Here is a 21382-nt window from a genome sequence, read left to right as displayed (position 1 = left end):
GAAACACGTACACAGTGTGTTCATTAATGGGCTGCAGGCAGAGGCTATTGCTCCCGCTACACGTACACAGTGTGTTCATTGATGGGCTGCAGGCGGAGACTATTGCTCCCGCTACACGTACACAGTGTGTTCATTAATGGGCTGCAGGTGGAGACTATTGCTCCCACTACACGGGCTGCAGGCGGAGACTATTGCTCCCACTACACGTACACAGTGTGATCATTAATGGGCTGCAGGTGGAGGCTATTGCTCTCACTACACGTACACAGTGTGTTCATTAATGGGCTGCAGGCAGAGGCTATTGCTCTCGCTACACGTACACAGTGTGTTCATTAATGGGCTGCAGGCGGAGACTATTGCTCCCGCTACTGCTCTCGCTACACATACACAGTGTGTTCATTAATGGGCTGCAGGTGGAGACTATTGCTCCCGCTACACATACACAGTGTGTTCATTAATGGGCTGCAGGTGGAGACTATTGCTCCCACTACATGTACACAGTGTGTTCATTAATGGGCTGCAGGTGGAGACTATTGCTCCCGCTACACGTACACAGTGTGTTCATTAATGGGCTGCAGGTGGAGACTATTGCTCCCGCAACACAGTGTGTTCATTAATGGGCTGCAGGTGGAGGCTATTGCTCCCGCTACACGTACACAGTGTGTTCATTAATGGGCTGCAGGTGGAGGCTATTGCTCCCGCTACACGTACACTGTGTATTCATTAATGGGCTGCAGGTGGAGGCTATTGCTCCCGCTACACGTACACTGTGTGTTCATTAATGGGCTGCAGGTGGAGGCTATTGCTCCCGCTACACGTACACAGTGTGTTCATTAATGGGCTGCAGGTGGAGGCTATTGCTCCCACTACACGTACACAGTGTGTTCATTAATGGGCTGCAGGCGGAGACTGTTGCTCCCGCTACACGTACACAGTGTGTTCATTAATGGGCTGCAGACGGAGGCTGTTGCTCCCGCTACACGTACACAGTGTGTTCATTAATGGGCTGCAGCGGAGGCTGTTGCTCCCACTACACGTACACAGTGTGTTCATTAATGGGCTGCAGGCGGAGACTATTGCACCCACTACACGTACACAGTGTGTTCGTACACAGTGTGTTCATTAATGGGCTGCAGGCGGAGGCTGTTGCTCCCGCTACACGTACACAGTGTGTTCATTAATGGGCTGCAGGCGGAGACTGTTGCTCTCGCTACATGTACACAGTGTGTTCATTAATGGGCTGCAGGTGGAGACTATTGCTCCCGCTACATGTACACAGTGTGTTCATTAATGAACTGCAGGTGGAGACTATTGCTCCAGGTGGAGGCTATTGCTCCCGTTACACGTACACAGTGTGTTCATTAATGGGCTGCAGGCGGAGACTATTGCTCCCGCTACACGTACACAGTGTGTTCATTAATGGGCTGCAGGCGGAGGCTGTTGCTCCCGCTACACGTACACAGTGTGTTCATTAATGGGCTGCAGGCGGAGGCTGTTGCTCCCACTACACGTACACAGTGTGTTCATTAATGGGCTGCAGGCGGAGACTGTTGCTCCCGCTACTGCTCTCGCTACACATACACAGTGTGTTCATTAATGGGCTGCAGGTGGAGACTATTGCTCCCGCTACATGTACACAGTGTGTTCATTAATTGGCTGCAGGCGGAGACTATTGCTCCCGCTACACGTACACAGTGTGTTCATTAATGGGCTGCAGGCGGAGGCTGTTACTCCCGCTACACGTACACAGTGTGTTCATTAATGGGCTGCAGGTGGAGACTATTGCTCCCACTACACGTACACAGTGTGTTCATTAATGGGCTGCAGGTGGAGACTATTGCTCCCGCTACACGTACACAGTGTGTTCATTAATGGGCTGCAGGCGGAGGCTGTTGCTCCCACTACACGTACACAGTGTGTTCATTAATGGGCTGCAGGCGGAGACTATTGCTCCCACTACACGTACACAGTGTGTTCATTAATGGGCTGCAGGTGGAGGCTGTTACTCCCGCTACATGTACAGTGTGTTCATTAATGGGCTGCAGGCGGAGGCTGTTGCTCCCGCTACACGTACCCAGTGTGTTCATTAATGGGCTGCAGGCGGAGGCTGTTGCTCCCGCTACACGTACACAGTGTGTTCATTAATGGGCTGCAGGCAGAGACTGTTGCTCCCGCTACAATAACAAAGTGTGTTCATTAATGGGCTGCAGGCAGAGGCTATTGCTCTCGCTACACGTACACAGTGTGTTCATTAATGGGCTGCAGGCGGAGACTATTGCTCCCGCTACTGCTCTCGCTACACATACACAGTGTGTTCATTAATGGGCTGCAGGTGGAGACTATTGCTCCCGCTACATGTACACAGTGTGTTCATTAATGGGCTGCAGGTGGAGACTATTACTCCCGCTACACATACACAGTGTGTTCATCAACGGGCTGCAGGCGGAGGCTATTGCTCCCACTACACGTACACAGTGTATTCATTAATGGGCTGCAGGTGGAGGCTATTGCTCCCGCTACATGTACACAGTGTGTTCATTAATGGGCTGCAGGTGGAGACTATTGCTCCCGCTACACGTACACAGTGTGTTCATTAATGGGCTGCAGGTGGAGACTATTGCTCCTGCTACACGTACACAGTGGGTTCATAATGGGCTGCAGGTGGAGACTATTGCTCCCGCTACACATACACAGTGGGTTCATTAATGGGCTGCAGGCAGAGGCTATTGCTCCCGCTACATGTACACAGTGTGTTCATTAATGGGTTGCAGGTGGAGACTATTGCTCCTGCTACACGGGCTGCAGGCAGAGGCTATTGCTCCCGCTACACGTACAGTGTGTTCATTAATGGGCTGCAGGTGGAGACTATTGCTCCTGCTACACGGGCTGCAGGCAATTAATGGGCTGCAGGTAGAGACTATTTCTCCTGCTACACGGGCTGCAGGCAGAGGCTATTGCTCCCGCTACACGTACACAGTGTGTTCATTAATGGGCTGCAGGCAGAGACTATTGCTCCCGCTACACATACACAGTGTGTTCATTAATGGGCTGCAGGCAGAGGCTATTGCTCCCGCTACACATACACAGTGTGTTCATTAATGGGCTGCAGGCAGAGGCTATTGCTCCCGCTACACATACACAGTGTGTTCATTAATGGGCTGCAGGCAGAGGCTATTGCTCCCGCTACACATACACAGTGTGTTCATTAATGGGCTGCAGGCAGAGGCTATTGCTCCCGCTACACATACACAGTGTGTTCATTAATGGGCTGCAGGCGGAGACTATTGCTCCCGCTACACATACACAGTGTGTTCATTAATGGGCTGCAGGTGGAGAGTATTGCTCCCGCTACACGTACACAGTGTGTTCATTAATGGGCTGCAGGTGGAGACTATTGCTCCCGCTACACGTACACAGTGTGTTCATTAATGGGCTGCAGGTGTAGACTATTGCTCCCGCTACACATACAGTGTGTTCATTAATGGGCTGCAGGTGGAGACTATTGCTCCCCCTACATGGGCTGCAGGCAGAGGCTATTGTTCCCGCTACACGTACACAGTGTGTTCATTAATGGGCTGCAGGCAGAGGCTATTGCTCCCGCTACACGTACACAGTGTGTTCATTAATGGGCTGCAGGTGGAGACTATTGCTCCCACTACACGGGCTGCAGGCAGAGGCTATTGCTCCCACTACACGTACACAGTGTGTTCATTAATGGGCTGCAGGTGGAGACTATTGCTCCCGCTACACGGGCTGCAGGCGGAGGCTTTGCTCCTGCTACACGTACACAGTGTGTTCATTAATGGGCTGCAGGTGGAGACTATTGCTCCCGCTACACGGGCTACAAGCGGAGGCTGTTGCTCCCGCTACACGTACACAGTGTGTTCATTAATGGGCTGCAGGTGGAGACTATTGGTCCCGCTACACGTACACAGTGTGTTCATTAATGGGCTGCGGGAGGAGACTATTGCTCCCACTACCAGAACCTATTTGTCATGCTTACAGTTATAAATCTCTCTATAATCAGTAAATAAAGCCTCCTATTTATAAAAATAAGAAACATCCGGTATATGTATAGAATCCAGAAATTCATATTATGCATACAATGTCACATACAGGCTGTGTACTTTAGCTGGTGTACAGTGTCAGGGTTTAAGCAGTTATTGGTGAAATTGTTCCAGAATTTATCACATTAGGAGGGGGGGGGGGGGGGGGGGGGGGCTTCAAATATTATTTATACCTGACAAGCCTGCTTCATTTTTTTTCTCTGTACATACCGCACATGTAGTTTAAATGATCACAAATGATCTTTTTTGCAATGGAATTAGCCTTTTTTAAATGTGTCTTAGAATAAATGAATGAGTGAATGAATTAATGCTTTAACCACACAACAGGACAAAAAAACATCACCTATTGGGTGTCAAGGTAATTATATGACAAAAATTAGTACTGAATGGCATTCAAAAACTAAAGTAAAACACAGTGTAAAGAGTTCTGAAAAAATATATATTCAGGTAAGTGGTGTACAACATTAACAGCAACCACCCATTTAGAGCAAGTAAGTACAATTTGTATACATGCAGATGTTATGTATTGCTAAGCACACACGTTGGGAATTGCAACCTTCCTATTACTTATTGAAGTTATTCTACTTCATGCTGGCCTGCGGGTTTCATGCACACAAATGTTTCCAGTAGTGTGTCGATAGTGTGTTAACAAAATTAAGGCCTAAAAAAAATATGTGTTTCCAGTTTCCCGACCTACTCTAATTTTATGTCGCGACCCTGAAATGTTTTGGAGCAAAAAAAAAAAAAAAAAAAAATCATGATCCCGGATTTTTGACAATCAGTAAAGTAGATTCGGAAATCCTCGGCCGACCACGGTTTCTCTGTTTGATTCGATTTAAACAAGAAGAAAAATGTTCCTACCTACCCTAGTTTTTTGCAAGGATGCAACCTGAAACACACATATTGTACTTTTAGGCCTGAGGGACTGAAATTCTGTTGCCCAGTATCAGGTGACATAATCCACCATTACTAAAAATAGTTATCAAACATTACAGGGCACAAAACTAAAAAAGTGTTTGCCATAAAGTTAGAAATCCTGAGGCCTGTTAACTAGTTTAGAAGAGATCATTACCCGTGTCTCCAGTAAGTCCCTGGACCAGAGGATCGTGTGTAACAAAGAGCGACTCTCTGCCTGGTCCCAAAGTCTTGAGGTCGCCGTCACCCCCCTCCAGTACGTCCCACGCAGTGGAGTCGGTGAACACTGAAATGTCATTACATCGGGCTCGTCAGTTACCTTTGATAGGAGGCGGCTCTATCTACTGAACCCATTGAGGTGTGTAATATAACAAAGTAAGCACATAATATGGGTGGATGTTTACTGAAAGTTACAAGACAGTGTAGATCATGTTATTAGGCACTGGTGTACAATATTTTCTTCTATTACTTACTACTTAAAAATTATTAAACTTTTTATTGAATGTGTTTCCATTGTTCTGGTATTTGTAGTAGCTGAAAATCCAACGTATTTCCGGTCATTCTGGTATTTGTAATAACTCAAAATTAATTTTACGCAAAACAGAAAAGTTATGTACCTCAGAATTTAGGGTCAGTGGCTTTAAGAGTTGAGTAAGTGTAAAGAGACAGATGATTTACGCACCTTCCGACGCTGGCACGAATCCCTCATTGGCCTCCTCTGGCATCTCGGCATCATCACCCGTTCCAAACTCGTGCACCATTCCCAGACTCGCAGTCATTTGATTGGCATGAGCGGGGGCTGGGTCCAATTGCTGGACAGTGTCAACAGCTGATATCGGTTTCGGTGGAGCAAAAATCTGAATATCCCCATCGACCTGAAATTTTTATAATTTTAATGAAAATGTAAAGGAACTCTAAATGATTAAACAATATTTAAGAACATGTAAAGGAAATCTTTAGAAGATGCATACATGTGCAGAGATATCTGAAACATAACAAACTCACCCATGCACATTCACAAATCACAGGTTCTAATGTATTTCATTAATTTCTAGTGTTTACAAATGATTTGAAATGTATTGGGAAATGGTCAAATATAACATAGATCTACAAATATTTACATTTAATCCTAAAATCAGACTTCTTTTTTTTGAGGGTGGGGGGTGGGGAGTACGACACAGGGTTCACCCTGTCCATTGTCAAATTAGCCACCTGCTAATTTTTAAACGAAGTGGCTACAACATTTGGTATTTGGCTAATAAAATTGTTTGTAAATTAACCATAGTTTAATAATTTTTAAGGAAATACTCTACATATAATACTTTAAAATTGGCTAAACCAAAATTTGTTCCAGTGTGTTGTTTGTGTGTTGTGTATGTGTGCAATTGTTAGTAAGAATATATTTTAGCTTTCTAGCACGACTCTATGCCTTAGTTCTTACCTGTTCATTAGAACTTGCTGGTTTCTTTAATTTAGATTTAGGCTTTTTTTTCACTGCCACAGGTGTTGTCTTTTTTCTAATAAAAAAAGAGAGTAATAATTAAACATGTACTTGCATATTAAAAAGAACTATACAAATAGTGACTATATTCATCATATTTCAACCGCCTATTGTAAATTACTACACCACAAAGGGAAATACATTCACTGGAAAATCACAAAATTATAATTTGATTATTCCCTTCACTGCAGGCTTCAGTAGACAGTAAGCAAACTAATTAGTCTGTAATGAAGAATATTTGACTGTAAATATAGCCACCACATGTTACAAGAGCCTAAAATATTATCTAGTTGCCAGCCTATTTTGACATGCCTACATGTACATAAATCTGTAATAATAATAATTCAAAAACCCATTCCTGCTGAAATTATCCTACAATTGTCACTTTGTCAACGCTCAATATAGGAAATAAAATATGATCTGCTACAATCTTTGTTTAAAATTAAATAGCAGGCTCCCAAAATAAGTCTATGTCCTGCTAGTGCTAAGAAGTGGGACGGGGTGAGAGGAGGATTTGGGAGTGTGTGAAACATTAGGACCTCAGAGATGTATATCATTACAGATCCCCAGGATAAATAACAGACGAGATAATCATACTTAGTTATATACATGTACACCTCTCTACTGAAAAATGACCTGTGATTTTTTTGGTTTTAACAGGTGAATTTTAAGGTCAAAATAAATGGATTGCTTTTCGCAGGCCACCATTTCGAGATCTGTATGTGATGAAGGTAATGTTCACAAATTTATTAAAAACAAATAGTCAAAGGTCTTGAGGTGAGGTCTTTTCGCAGTCCACCATTTCGAGATCTTATGTGATGTAGTCAATGTTTACAAATTTATACAAAACAAATGCAATCAAAGGTCTTGAGATGAGGTATCTAAAATTTGTCTATGGACACTTTATACCCACAGGTACATCAATAATATATCATGATTCATATTAAACAACATCTCCATATACAACAGTTCAGTATTGCATGCATGCGCAGTATTCAACAAGTATGTTGTAATAACAAAGTTAATTTCAAGAGTTCACAACCAGAGCTGGTGACGTGTCCAAAAATTTTGTTTTCATACAACAAAAAAAAACCCAACAAGTAATAACATTTGTTTTCTTTTTAAATCTGAAAAAAACCTTAAATATAACTATCTTTCCTATTATATGCATGTCCTCATCCTACCCCTCTTACATATAACTATATTAAATAATTAGAGAGAAATATACTAAATATATTTAGTAAACTACTCTCATTATTGCAAATGGTGGATATAACAAGCTCTTATTATGGATATGACAAGTTATGACACATCAACTCACTTAGTGGTCTCGGTCTCCGATACAACTTTATCTTGTGTCACAGCTTCCTGGTTCTCAGCAACAGTCATGTCCTGTAGTTTTGTGTCCGTGTCCTTTTCCTCCACAGTCTGGTCCTCCTTACCAATGTTAGAACCTTTCCCGGGACTCCGCTTCCCTTCAGCCCCATCCCTCTTAACCACAGCCTTGTCCTTTACTTTCAAAGGAGTCTTCTTACCTTTGCCGACGCTCTTCTTAACTTCCACCTCAATTTCTTTCACATCTTCTGATTTTGAAGAACCTACCTCCTTTTCTTCTCTTTCACCTATCTCTGCACCTGCTTCAACAGCCTGTCCACTGTTCTTATCTTTGGCTGGTTTCTTTCCTGGACTCTTTTTGCTGTGCCTGGCTTCTTCTTGTGATTTTTTAGGACTCTTCTTTACATCATCCTTATTAGCAACATCTGAAAGTGGTGGATTTTCACATCCTGTCTTGCTACTGTCAGCTCCTTTCTGACTGGGTATAGGATTAGAATGTGCTGTCTGAGGCTGGCTGCTTTTTGAGTTATCACCTGCCAGACTGGCTTCACCGACACCAGACGAGCCTACAGTCTCCTCGGCATCACACCACACATCTTCAGACTCGACAGACACAACTGATTGTCCCAGCCCAGAGGTTTCTTCTTCAATGACATCTACAGCAGAGAAGTATGCCTGTGGTGAAGACTCAAACTCGGAGATTGAAGACTTGGAGTCTGGGGTCACATTCGGTGTTGGCATAGACGATTCATTATTGTTAATAGTTGTGTCTTGGCAAGACTTGGAATCTTGGGTTACACTTGGCTTTGGAATAGAGGCCTCCTTATTGTTGATAGTTGTGTCTTGGTTAATAGAGGCCTCCTTATTGTTGATAGTTGTGTCTTGGTTAATAGAGGCCTCCTTATTGTTGATAGTTGTGTCTTGATTAACAGAGGACTCCTCATTGTTGATAGTTGTGTCTTGGTTAGAATTAGAGTCTGGGGCATCAAGTGGTGTTGGTGTAGAAGACTCATTATTATTAACGACTATGTCATGTTCAGTTTTCTCATTTACAGAAAGTGAAGACCCTGGCGGTGACCTTGACAGCTTGGATTTACCCTTGAATGGGTTGTTGCCAGTGCTGGCTTTGGGAGGAGAATTACTCAGAGCACGACTTGACTGGAACGGGTTACTGAACTCATCAACATCGTCGAAGTTGAAGGAGTAGGCGCCGCGACTAGGGAGAGGTGGAGACGTATTCTCAATCTCGGGATCTGACATTATCAATGGTCATCTCAGCATCAAGCTGAAAACAAAAGATACAAGATGTGACATCGGGATCGGACATTATCAATGGTCATCTTAGCATCAACATGACAAACAGGTACAAGAAGTGACATCAGGATCGGACATTATCAATTGTCATTCTGCATCAACCTGACAAACAGGTACAAGATGTGACATGTTTCACTGCATTCCTTTAAAACTGCTATACTAGTCCCACACGTACATTTGTTAGTCCCACATGTTATCAATTACAAGATAAACTCAAATGTTGGCTACTAGTACAAACACCAAGAAGCCTGTAGTGACACTTCTATATGAAATTCAAAGCTAGATTTAGGAAACCGTATTTCAGACGTACAGTCACCGATTTGATTCCACAATTACAACACTTGGTTTCTGCATGGCTGGCTCTAGCACTTGCCAGATTTGCCAAATGTGAATTATACTTCTAAAATCAATTGGCATTTTTTATTTTAATTTGGTGAAATAATTTTATGTTAAAACTGATAATTTTTTAAAGTAAAAAGTTTGTTTTATTTAACGACGCCACTAGAGCACATTGATTTATTTTTTAAAGGTGCAGACCCTAGTTTCAGCCCGTGAAAATGGGACACAAAGTTTTATCAGTCCTTGGCTTTTGCAAAACCATTGCGAGTGAAAAACTGAACACCTCAAAATGATTAGGCGAGTGAAAAATTTAGCTCACCAAAATGCTAAAGCAAGTGAAAAACCAAGCATTATTAATTTATGAAGTAATTAGTACATGTAAATGTAGAGAATGTCGCAAAAACAAACCAATAAAGTTTTCTTCTAATTTTATGCTTGGTTCATTATGACATACACTGATGCATACAATTTGATTTCTTAATTACAATATGTACTATTCAAATAATCTGATGCACACAATTATAGATACCTTTTCAGTGTTAAGATGGTTTGATGAACATGCAGCTAAACATGTATATGAAATGAGGAATTAGCTTGTCTTGAAGTTCATTAGTATGTACAACGAACATGATTAGGATAGTTGGGATGGGAAAAAAACTACTGGTTCCGCAGAGGTTGTATAAATTAGAACTACGACCCAAGCATCTCGGGTGTGTACTACTGACTGAATTAGATCCCTCATATTATTAATAATTTTTTTTAAATAGCTTATTAAATGTAGGCCTACAATTAGTTTAATTGGTAGTGTTGGTTGGGGCATTGGCATTCAAGTGACATTTGTAATTCAACAATTATACAAGTCTCCCTACCTCAAAATTGTGTAACACATCATTTGACCTACCACTACCAGTTACGAATCACTCTGACATCTATGTCAAGTCAGCATAACGTTATTGATCTAGAACGGTCCCAATGTTGTTGATAAAAAAATATATACAAACTCCGACAAAATCTATCAATCATTACAAAAGATTTTATTTCAAACATAGGATGCCATAATAAAAATAATATAAAAAAACCCCATAAGTTTAGACACCGTCATAAATGCAAAACAAGTTGTCAAGTAGACCAGCGTGTGCATACATCCAGTGTTCCAAGAGTAAAAATAATCTCACCTATGCTTGTAGAATGATACAGGTAAAAATTAAGTTGATGAAATTGCGTTTTGTTATAACTGACCATGTGTTAAATATAGGAGATGAATCTAGCGAGCTGTCACACACCCTGATTGTTTTTGTTTTCTTGCATTGAAATTTTTTTTGTTTTTGTTTTAAAGCTGCAATCTCGCCTCACATTAATTATCATAATTTCATTTAAACATACAAACACACCTGCAGTTTTAATGAATTGTGTGTGTGACAGTAACACCGTTGTAATAGATAATAGAAACATTATGTTCATAGTGCATCCCACAGGGAACGCATTTTTTCATACTGTGGAATTTACAAGTTATTTATTTCTGAGCCACTTGTTTTCTAAATTACACACAAAAATAGTATATTTTAGTTATTTCCAAAAAACTTTTATTTTTATTTTTACGTCAAACCAAACTTAAAATTATTTACAAAAACAACCAAACAACATTTTTGTAGGATGGGACGGACTATATGTAATATTCCGATCAGAACAGTCCCCTTTCCCACGTGCTATATTATATTTGTTTGGGGGGGGGTTTTCAGTGTATTTCTGGGGACGCATGACCCGACCCCTCCCCTAAAAACACCACCAGCCAGTCTACACAATTTTCTGCACATGCGCCTGTTTGACTAAATATTTCATTTGCTGTAAATTGATTAGGCCTATATACATTGCATTATAAAGTGTAAATTTGCTGTAATAACAGCTAAATATATAGTTTAACCTAGAAACATCTACCTATAGGAGATCTATGTTTTGTTTACATCAAAATATCAGTGTAAACATATTTGTTAGTCTTGCATGCCGATTATTTAAGGTTAAATGTTAAAATGAAGACATTGTTCTATACATGATTATAAGCGTAAGTGGCAGGCTAAAAAAACAACCTAATATTTAAAAAATACACCCCCCCCCAATTTTACCCCCCCCCCCCATTTTACCCCCCCCCCCCAGAAAACCCCAGTAACAACAACAAATCTGCCCTCAAATAAACAATAGCCTACAAAACAAGCACACACACCAATACACAACCAAAAACATAACCCAGACTAACAGGCACATTTGAAGAAAAAAGTTTTATCTATGTACATATACCAGTGGCATATGAAGGTGGCAAGGTGGGGGGGGATGTACGCGTGCACACACACATACACACACAGAGAGAGAAAGAGAGAGAGATTAGTGGCGCAGGAAGGTGCTAAATGTATGTATGTATATATAACATATACATATATACACATATATATAGAGGATAGAGTATTTTTTAATATGGAAAATATCAACCGAGTCTATGTTAATCGGTATTTGTCGAGGCTCTGCTGAGACAAATACCGATTAACTAGACGAGGTTGATATTTTACATATTAAAAAACACGAGTAGCGAATTCTATTTATCCTGTAACACTTCTAAAATAACAATTTAATTAATTTTTTAGTAAATCACAGTACTAAAGTCGCTACCACTGATGATGTGATAAAAATGTTACGCTGAAGTACACGTCTTGATGGCTAGTAAGCAAATAACTCATCCACAGCAACACATTACCTCGAGACCTTGCAAATTTGCATACCATTATTAACCGGGTTAATAAAGTAAATTATCACATGAGTTTATGACATGGATAACATGGGTAAGTTATGGGATAAATACATATATACACACCTATATGCTTAATGGTTGTGCATAATATTAATAATTGCAGGTAGATAGTCGATCGTAACTATTAAATTACACATGAAATTGTGTCCGTTCTACTGCATAAGTCGTAGTTAATAATGCAGCTAGCGGTACAGGAAATTGCAGCTAGTCATTTAGTCAAATTAATGTACACTTCCATTCATACACAGTGATATATACACAAACACATACATATTACTTGCAAATATCAAAACTTTATTAAGGTGCCGTTTTACGAGTCAATCATCAATGAGCCATTTTTCTTGGTCCCCTCCCCCACAAGACATGTTCGTAAGTATTTTTGTTGAGCACAAAACGTATTGTACATTTTCTTTTCTGTAAAAGAAGGAGATTGCACACAATCTGACAAACAATAATAGTAATAGAAAATTTTATTAATGTCAGAAAATAAAAGAACAAGTCGACAACTACTCCACAATTCAGTAGTAACAAAGGGCCTATGTTGCAAGCGACTGGAGTGTAATGTGCCGGAAATAATTTAGTGATTAATTGGGGCCGCTTAGCGCGATGAAAACCAAGGGCAGATAAGTATGTTTCTAATAGAGGCTATAGTTTCTGCAAAATTATATTTGAATTTTAAAATACTATTTCTTGATCCCTATTTTTAAGAGATACACTACAAATAATTAGTTCCAATGATTTTGGTTCAAATGTGTAACAACAATCCGAATCGGGTCTTGTGATTGTGTCAAAACACGTTCCAGTAGTGTGATATCAGAAATATAATAATATTAATAATATATATAATAATAATAATATATAGAATAATAACAATAATATATATATATATATACTCTTCAAAAGAAGAAACGCAAAACCACATTGTCGTAACATTTGGAGAATTGATTTAATTATTGAATGGTGAGTCCGATAATTACCAAATGTTGCAGGATTGTTCACAATTCACTCTAGTCCATTGTGAGTAAGTGATAGGACACACCACCAAGGTCAAGGTCATCTGGAGTCAATACCGGGTGTGGCCTCCGCGTGTGTTGACAACTGCCTGGCACCGCCTGCCCATTGAAGCAACCAGAGTACGGATGACGTCCCGGGGGATGGTGGCCCACTCGGCCTGCAAGGCTGCTGCCAGCTCGGGCAGGGTCTGGGGCTGTGGTTGTCGCTGTCGGAGGCGTCGGTCCAACTCGTCCCATAGATGCTCAATTGGGTTCAAATCCGGTGATATCGATGGCCAAGGAAGGACATTAATGTTGTTGTTCTGTAGGAAAGCCGTTGTGAGACGTGCTGTGTGAGGCCTGGCGTTGTCATGTTGGAACACTGCGTTGGCGTTGGCCATAACTGGAACGATGTGTGGCCGGAGGATCTGGTCAATGTAGCCCTGTGCATTCAGGTTGCCCTGCACGTGGACCAGGTCAGTTCTGCCAGTGTGTGAGATGGCTGCCCACACCATGACACTACCCCCGCCGAATCTGTCCACTTCCTGCACGCAGTTTGCCGCATAACGTTCACCACGACGCCTATACACGCGACATCTTCCATCATGACGTCGGAGCAGAAATCGGGACTCGTCACTGAACCACACCTGTCTCCATCGCAGTTGAGGCCATTGTCGATGAATCTGGCACCACTGCAGTCGGAGTCGACGGTGTTGTGGTGTTAAGATGACACCTCGAACTGGACGTCTGGCACGAATTCCTACCTCACGTAGGCGGTTCCGTACGGTCTGGTCGGATATCCTGCGCAAACCTGGTATTGCTGCGGCTGTGGAGGTGGCAGTAGTCAATCGTTCCCGAAGGTGGCGTACCCGGATGTAGCGGTCCTGCCCGGGGGTGGTGACCCGTGGTCGACCGGATCTAGGGAGGTCACGTGTTGATCCATGTTGCTGGTAATGGTCCCACAGTCTGGAGATGGTGCTTGGGGACACATGGAATGCCCTGGCAACGGCCGTTCTGGATTCGCCTGCGTCTAGTCGGCCGATGGCATTGTTTCTCTGCAGTTCACTGAGACGTAGCATGTCCTGGATTGTCAACTGTCGGCCAGATACAGAGGCCAGGCAAGCGAACACCCTGCACTTTTATACTGTCGGTGTTCATGTTGCACGTGCAGACAACGCACGTGCAGTGGTGACATGGTTTGCACATGGCTGCGTTTTTGCAAATATTCACATTTTGGAACTTTATTGTACAGTAGCTGCGTTTTATCGAATGTAACCGTGGGAATGTGTTTGGGACATGCAATGACCTTATATTCACAAAGCATAAACCGGTAGGAAACATAAAATCGGAGTTATAACCCATTTGTACCCTTTTGCGTTTCTTTTTTTGAAGAGTTATATATATTTATATATATATATATATATATATATATATATATATATATATATATATATATATATATATATATATATATATATATATATATATATATATATATATATATATAAAATCATACAGGGTTTCTGCCAGAGGGTAAAATGGGTATGGAGCCATACCCAATTTTTTTGCTGACTTTTTTTTAAAGTTAACTTTTTGACAAAATTAATGACTCTTTATCATTAATGTATGATTTTCTTAACCCTAACCCATTTTCTTTCTGGCTAAGACTCCAAACCCCCTTTTGACTGCAGTTGCATTCATCACACACACTGTAAATATTAATTTCCATAGCGCCATACCTTAAAATTTCTTTCAGGCAGAAACACTGTCATAGAAAACAAACTTTTGGTTCTGTGATTTTACCGACACAGTACTGGAAACGATCGTTACTGTGAAATCTGAAGGCCTGTTATTTGTTAGACAAACATGTGTTTTTAGAATGATGAAAAGTGCATTTTGGGTCATTACTAAAACATGGATGATCAGAACCACTTCATTTTCTTCAGGTCTATGGAAATTAATATTCTAAATAATAAAATGTAAAGTTCTAAGGAACGAAAAGAAGAAGATAAAATGTAATTTAAGTATTTCTAAACTAGGGTCTGTCACTAAAGAAAATAAATGGATTTCTGTAATTGAAAAAAATAATTAATAAATAATGTTTTTGCTCACCCAGGGATAACCCTGTAGCATAGGACCCTGGTGAGTCGAGGTACTTAATAATTGTATTAGTATATTTTAAAACTGCTTTGTAATTTTATTATAGTTAGTAGTCGAAGAATTTTTTTAATTGTTACTTGAACCAACAATGGCAATGCAGAAAAATCTACATATCTGATGCAATCAAAAGTACACTCATGCTTACAATCGGTCTACCCCTGCGCACTAAACAAAAAGACATAACTCTATTGAGTCGTGTTATTTACTATTTCAAGTATAGACGTGAAAAACATCATAAGAACAAAGTATATAATTGCAAGTTTTTTGGTTGAATTTATGCCTTGAAGAAATCAATAAAAAAGGAACTGTTTTTATGAAAATAATTAATGATTTAGCAGTCAGCAGGTTGCTGCATGGTGTTTAAAATATTGCTTGTAAGATAAGGTGGGACAAACTTCTTTTTTGTTTTTTTTAAATAGCTTTGTTTATTTCTAATTGTATTTTTTATATCGGGTACCAGATGTTTCGCGCCCCCCCCCCCCCCATCCCAGCCAGTTCGCCCCCAGTTTGACCTGTTCGCCCCCAAGACGATTTGCCCCCAACTGTTTGCCTGTTCACCCCCAAATATTTGTCAGTTCGCCCCCAACTTTTAGTCAGTTCCCAATGATTTGTTACTTTTAAACAATTAATGTACTGTTTCTTTAGAGGGATATTAAAGTGTGTGTGTGTGTGTTTATTTTAGGTTTATGCCAGCAGGAAATTGTTACGAACTAAAAAAGAATAAACTGCCTTCCAAAAGCAAAACGTAATTACTTGATTTGTATTATCATCCCATGGTAATGATTTCTAACTATTCAACACAGGGTGGAAGTGAGAAAAAAGAAAGAAAAACACTTTTTGTTACACGAAAAAATTAAATACCGGTACTCCATGTCACATCAGCGTATGCGCGACATAAAATAACAGTCTCACGCTCACGTTACAGCGTAATAAACTAGTTGATTAATATTTTATGAAGGCGTGTTTTGTAGTAACCCTTTTATTGTTTTGAATCTATCATGTCAAAACAATACTACACGAACGGATTTAGACAGAAACATTAATTGCCGCTAAAACAACACATGTCGTCTGTTGATAGAAAACATGGCTCAGGCCGAAACGAAGTACTTGGGAGTAATTTTTTTTTACATAATTTTCATGTTGAATCCAACCATCTTTACACTTTCCTGGCATTGTAACAAAATATGTTTTATTACCGTCACTTTGAAAACTTTCGCTAGTACTGATTAAATGTTTTAACAGTAAACTCTTGATATTGTTCTACCGGAAATGTCTCACCGACTTGAACAAGTGCTTTCTGATTGGTCTTTTGTTCTAACAGTGTTTAGTGTAACACAGAACAAACACATATATCAGAACAGAACTTTATTACACTCAGGCATAAGAGGTACATACATATTCCATGACTTTCCATGACCCGAAATGACTGGGGGCGAACTGGTACCTTTGTGGGGGCGAACTGGTTTTGCACTTGGGGGCGAACTGACATCCTATTTGGGGGCGAACTGACATCCTATTTGGGGGTGAACTGACATCCTATTTGGGGGCGAACAGACCTGGGGCGAATTGACTGGGGGCAAACTGGCTGGGGGGCGAAACGTCATGGATTCTTTTTTATCTAAATATTTTTAAAATATTTATTCAAATATAATACTCACTATACATATTGTAGTAATAGCCATATTTTTAATGCAAAACTATATTGATCTACATCTTAGTTTACGTTTTCACATTTTAGCGCCCTTATTTGCTTGCATGGAAAAACGATTGACGTGTGACCTCACATTTTTACTGAGGTCACTCACTAATACGTAAAAATAAACATTCACATGCAGATGACACTTCAATATATATTTTGGGCATGATCGTCATAAATTATGAAAACTACTTATGTTTTAATTGTCATACGGGTCATGTGATTTTGACCTATTTTGGTTCATGTGTACATACAAAGAGGAATTTTTAAGGTAAACTGTACCAAATAAATGGATGTACTTAAAATTTCTTAGCTATTTGACTGTCTACACATCTTACTGTGAGACTTGGAACGTAAACAAACGGTAGGTGGTGCATTACTTTAAAAAGGGGCAGGCTAAACTCCTGAATTGCACGACTTAATAGAGACAGTCACAATGACTCAACAGGGCGAGAGTATAATTTGTTTAATGTTAAAAGCCATCTGATTTTGGCCTTTAAAGTTTAATGTAATTCTAAATATATCATAAAGTACATAACATCGCATTTCATCAAATATTTTCATACGTTAGTATCCCAATAAAAGACAGAACGCAATGAGTATCCTCAAACCCTATTATTCTGACAGGTGGCAAGCACCTGATGACCTCTCCTGGTGGGCCAAACCTGTAACCTGTTGACGTTGTCGTGACTCACACCGTCAAGACTTTCACAAAGATTTCACTGTAATTAATTAATGGAAGGTATGTCCTTTACAAACCTACAGCGATGACTAAATATGTGTTCAGATAGATATATTTCTCAATCACTAGCAAAAGAATGTTGATATTTACTTCTAAAATATTTCTGTTCAGCTTTTCGCTTTCCTGCTTTTCTTACTTTTTATGCAGAGTTCCGATCAAGGGGAGATAACTGCCACAATATAATTAATTTATTAGGCCTACTTTCTTATTTTTAACATTTTCTCAAGAAGTTGGTTAAGCCGAATTCATTTTAAATATACATATTTGGCTTTGTTCACCATTATAAAAGTATTTTAAAATATTTTAGTCGATCAATAATTAAAAATGTTTTACTTTTTATGTTCAAATTGTGAAAACACTGGTCAGGATAGCAATCCGCTACCCATCCCTAGTGTCGTCTGCTTATGGAGTTTGCAATCTTATTTCTAAATGTTTTCGTTTTAAATATATATATTTTGTAATTTATTTATTTTACTTTTTTTTTTAGAATCCTTAGACACAGCACAAAACGGATCTCTGACTAGGAAAACTATTCAAAAACTATAAATTCAAACTCCATGAACAGACAGTATTTTTTTTACTGTGGGGGAGTATTATTTATTTATATAGAGCCTACCGACCAATGGTTTTACAAAGTACACATTGTGACATAAACATAGAACCTTTTGTTTGTTAGTTCAATATATTTTTTAAATTTATTATTATTATGTTTTCGTGAAGCCAAACTGATATCAATGACACGTAGGCCTAATTAGGCGTATCTGTGATTAGGCCTACCTTTATTTGAAACTGCGTGTTTCAGACGTTTAACGGTAGAACTTTAATTCATAGCACGCTAACTATATGTACACATATTTCATCAGGCACGGCGGAAGCAAGTAGTCATGGGGGGGGGGGGGGGGGTGGTGGTGACAGATCGATGGCTCAAAGCAATTTCTAGAGTATTCGTGGGTATGCTCCCCCATAAAAAATTTAAAACTAGATGTCCTGAGATGCAATTTCCTACATTCTACAAATAACATCCCTATCTGCATTACGATTTACTACCAATAGTATTATTCTGTGCATAATTATTGGGAGGGAGGGTCTAGAGCTGAACCCAGCCCCCCTGCTCCGCCGTGCCTGTTCATATCAAGGACCTAATTTATTATTCTACAGGTAGGGGGCCTAGTGGACAAGTATTCGCGGTTATTTTTGTTTTGGCAGGGCTGTCACTAATTCATTGACGCACAGATCAGTCAAGCAACCAATCAATCGCTAAATCAATCGACCAATCAGTCAGTCAATCAATCAACCATTCGTCGGTCCGCCCATCCGTCGATTTGTTTATTTAGTTCATAAATTATGTTTATCCATTCACATGTCCGTCCGTCCATCCGTCCCCCTTCCATCGATCCATACATTGATTCACCTATCCATCCATCATTAATTCATTTACCAATCTTTCGATCTATAGCTTCATTCATTTATTCATTCATGAATTCATTTATCGATCCATCCAACTGATGATTTTTATCTTTCACACAGTTCTTTTGTTCGATGACTGGACTTGTAGATTTGATGGATGTGACGGGTCTTCCAGTCGACAAGAATGTAGTGAGTCCATCAGGTTAAATGTGTAGAGATTTGACGGATGTGGCGGGGTCTTCTAGTTTTAAATAAATGTTTTCATGGATTTTATCACTTCTTGTTTTCTGTTCCTAAACACACACAGGGGCGTAAGCTAGGGGTGAGTGCGGGGGCTTCGAACGAATCCCTCAGCTGAGGATAAAACAATTTATTTACAGTGAAATATTGGGCTATTAATAAAGGTTACTGATATCTTCCGACATCTATTACAAGAAACCACTTTAAGACTGGTAGGTGATGCGTTCATATAGTAGTACCGGCTCCAACCTTACAGTGTTGTTGTTGGTTTTATTTTATTTAATTTTTTAAAACTTATTTTGTTTGGTCTTATACTCTCGACCACATTTTAAAGCAACATTGTTATAAACCAAACACGCCTTGTACCTCAAAGGCTGAGGTATGGGTTTCCTGACTATGCAAAAGTACTTATAAAAAACCCTTCTTGCTGCCAATGGAATAACGTAGTGGGATACCTTTGAAAACTACGTGTCAGAATTACCAAATGTCTAACATCGAATAAATTATTATTAATCTATGTGCTCTACTCGTGTCGCTAAGCTTATTTTTATTTAATATGTATAAACTATGACGTTTCATATGCACATACGTTGTATGAGGACCGGGACACGTCTACGGTTAATATAATAATACTCTCTTAGAAATATTAAAAATGTTTGGATCATATTATTGTGTTCACAATGTCATAAGCAAAGTCAACTTAAGGCGAAAACTCACCATACGAGTGTTCTAGATTTCATCAAATTGAGAGGGGCGAGGGTTGGGCTACAGCATTGTAATTATTATTTATTACCTCACTGGTCTGTTGCAAATTTCCATGTATGTACTTGATTTAATTACAGTTTTATTTTGTGAGTGGTGAGTTTACAAATAATTTGCCCCCCCCCCCCCCCAATTCCCATACAACCGGTTTTGTCCTGTTCGTCGGTCTATCCGTCTGTCCCACATATACCTTTCCTAACTTTTTTCACAATACCTCAACATATTGAGCTGACATTGGGTGTATGTTTACACGATGTGGAGTTACAGATCAAATTTGACTTTCATGTGGATTTACCCAGTTTTGAAAGTTATGGCCAGACAAATTGGACTTTCATGTGGATTTACCCAGTTTTGAAAGTTATGGCCATACAAGTTGGACTTTCATGGGGATTTACCCAGTTTTGAAAGTTATGGCCAGACAAGTTGGACTTTCATGGGGATTTACCCAGTTTTGAAAGTTATGGTCAGACAAGTTAGACTTTCATGTGGATTTCGTCGAGGGTCATAACTCTGTCGAATGAAATATATCCATGTTATGAGCCTTCAACTTACATGTCTGGGAGCTCGGTAGGTGAAATATATCCATGTTATGAGCCTTCAACTTACATGTCTGGGAGCTCGGTAGGTGAAATATATCCATGTTATGACCCTTCAACTTACATGTCTGGGAGCTCGGTAGGTGAAATATATCCATGTTATGACCCTTCAACTTACATGTCTGGGAGCTCGGTAGGTGAAATATATCCATGTTATGACCCTTCAACTTACATGTCTGGGAGCTCGGTAGGTGAAATATATCCACGTTATGACCCTTCAACTTACATGTCTGGGAGCTCGGTAGGTGAAATATATCCATGTTATGACCCTTCAACTTACATGTCTGGGAGCTCGGTAGGTGAAATATATCCATGTTATGACCCTTCAACTTACATGTCTGGGAGCTCGGTAGGTGAAATATATCCAAGTTATGACCCTTCAACTTACATGTCTGGGAGCTCGGTAGGTGAAATATATCCACGTTATGACCCTTCAACTTACATGTCTGGGAGCTCGGTAGGTGAAATATATCCATGTTATGAGCCTTCAACTTACATGTCTGGGAGCTCGGTAGGTGA

At 40.0% G+C, this 21382-nt stretch overlaps 1 protein-coding gene across 1 annotated transcript in view; it reads right to left on the bottom strand.

Moving 5' to 3' along the window:
• Nucleotides 1-9078, bottom strand: part of LOC121383887 (transforming acidic coiled-coil-containing protein 3-like) — a 67715-nt gene extending 58637 nt beyond the window's left edge. Inside the window, exons 1-4 of the mRNA XM_041513984.1 lie at nt 7805-9078; nt 6424-6499; nt 5665-5857; nt 5140-5268 (exon numbers count right to left, since the gene is read on the bottom strand). Coding sequence (XP_041369918.1) covers nt 5140-5268; nt 5665-5857; nt 6424-6499; nt 7805-9078 — 1672 coding nt within the window. The remainder of the gene's footprint in view (nt 1-5139; nt 5269-5664; nt 5858-6423; nt 6500-7804) is intronic.
• Nucleotides 9079-21382: the final 12304 nt, after the last annotated feature.

Source organism: Gigantopelta aegis, chromosome 10, assembly GCF_016097555.1.
Source record: "Gigantopelta aegis isolate Gae_Host chromosome 10, Gae_host_genome, whole genome shotgun sequence".
NCBI lineage: Eukaryota > Metazoa > Mollusca > Gastropoda > Neomphalida > Peltospiridae > Gigantopelta > Gigantopelta aegis.
The sequence above is the reverse complement of the archived record's forward strand: the minus strand, read 5'-3'. Positions and strand labels throughout refer to the sequence as shown.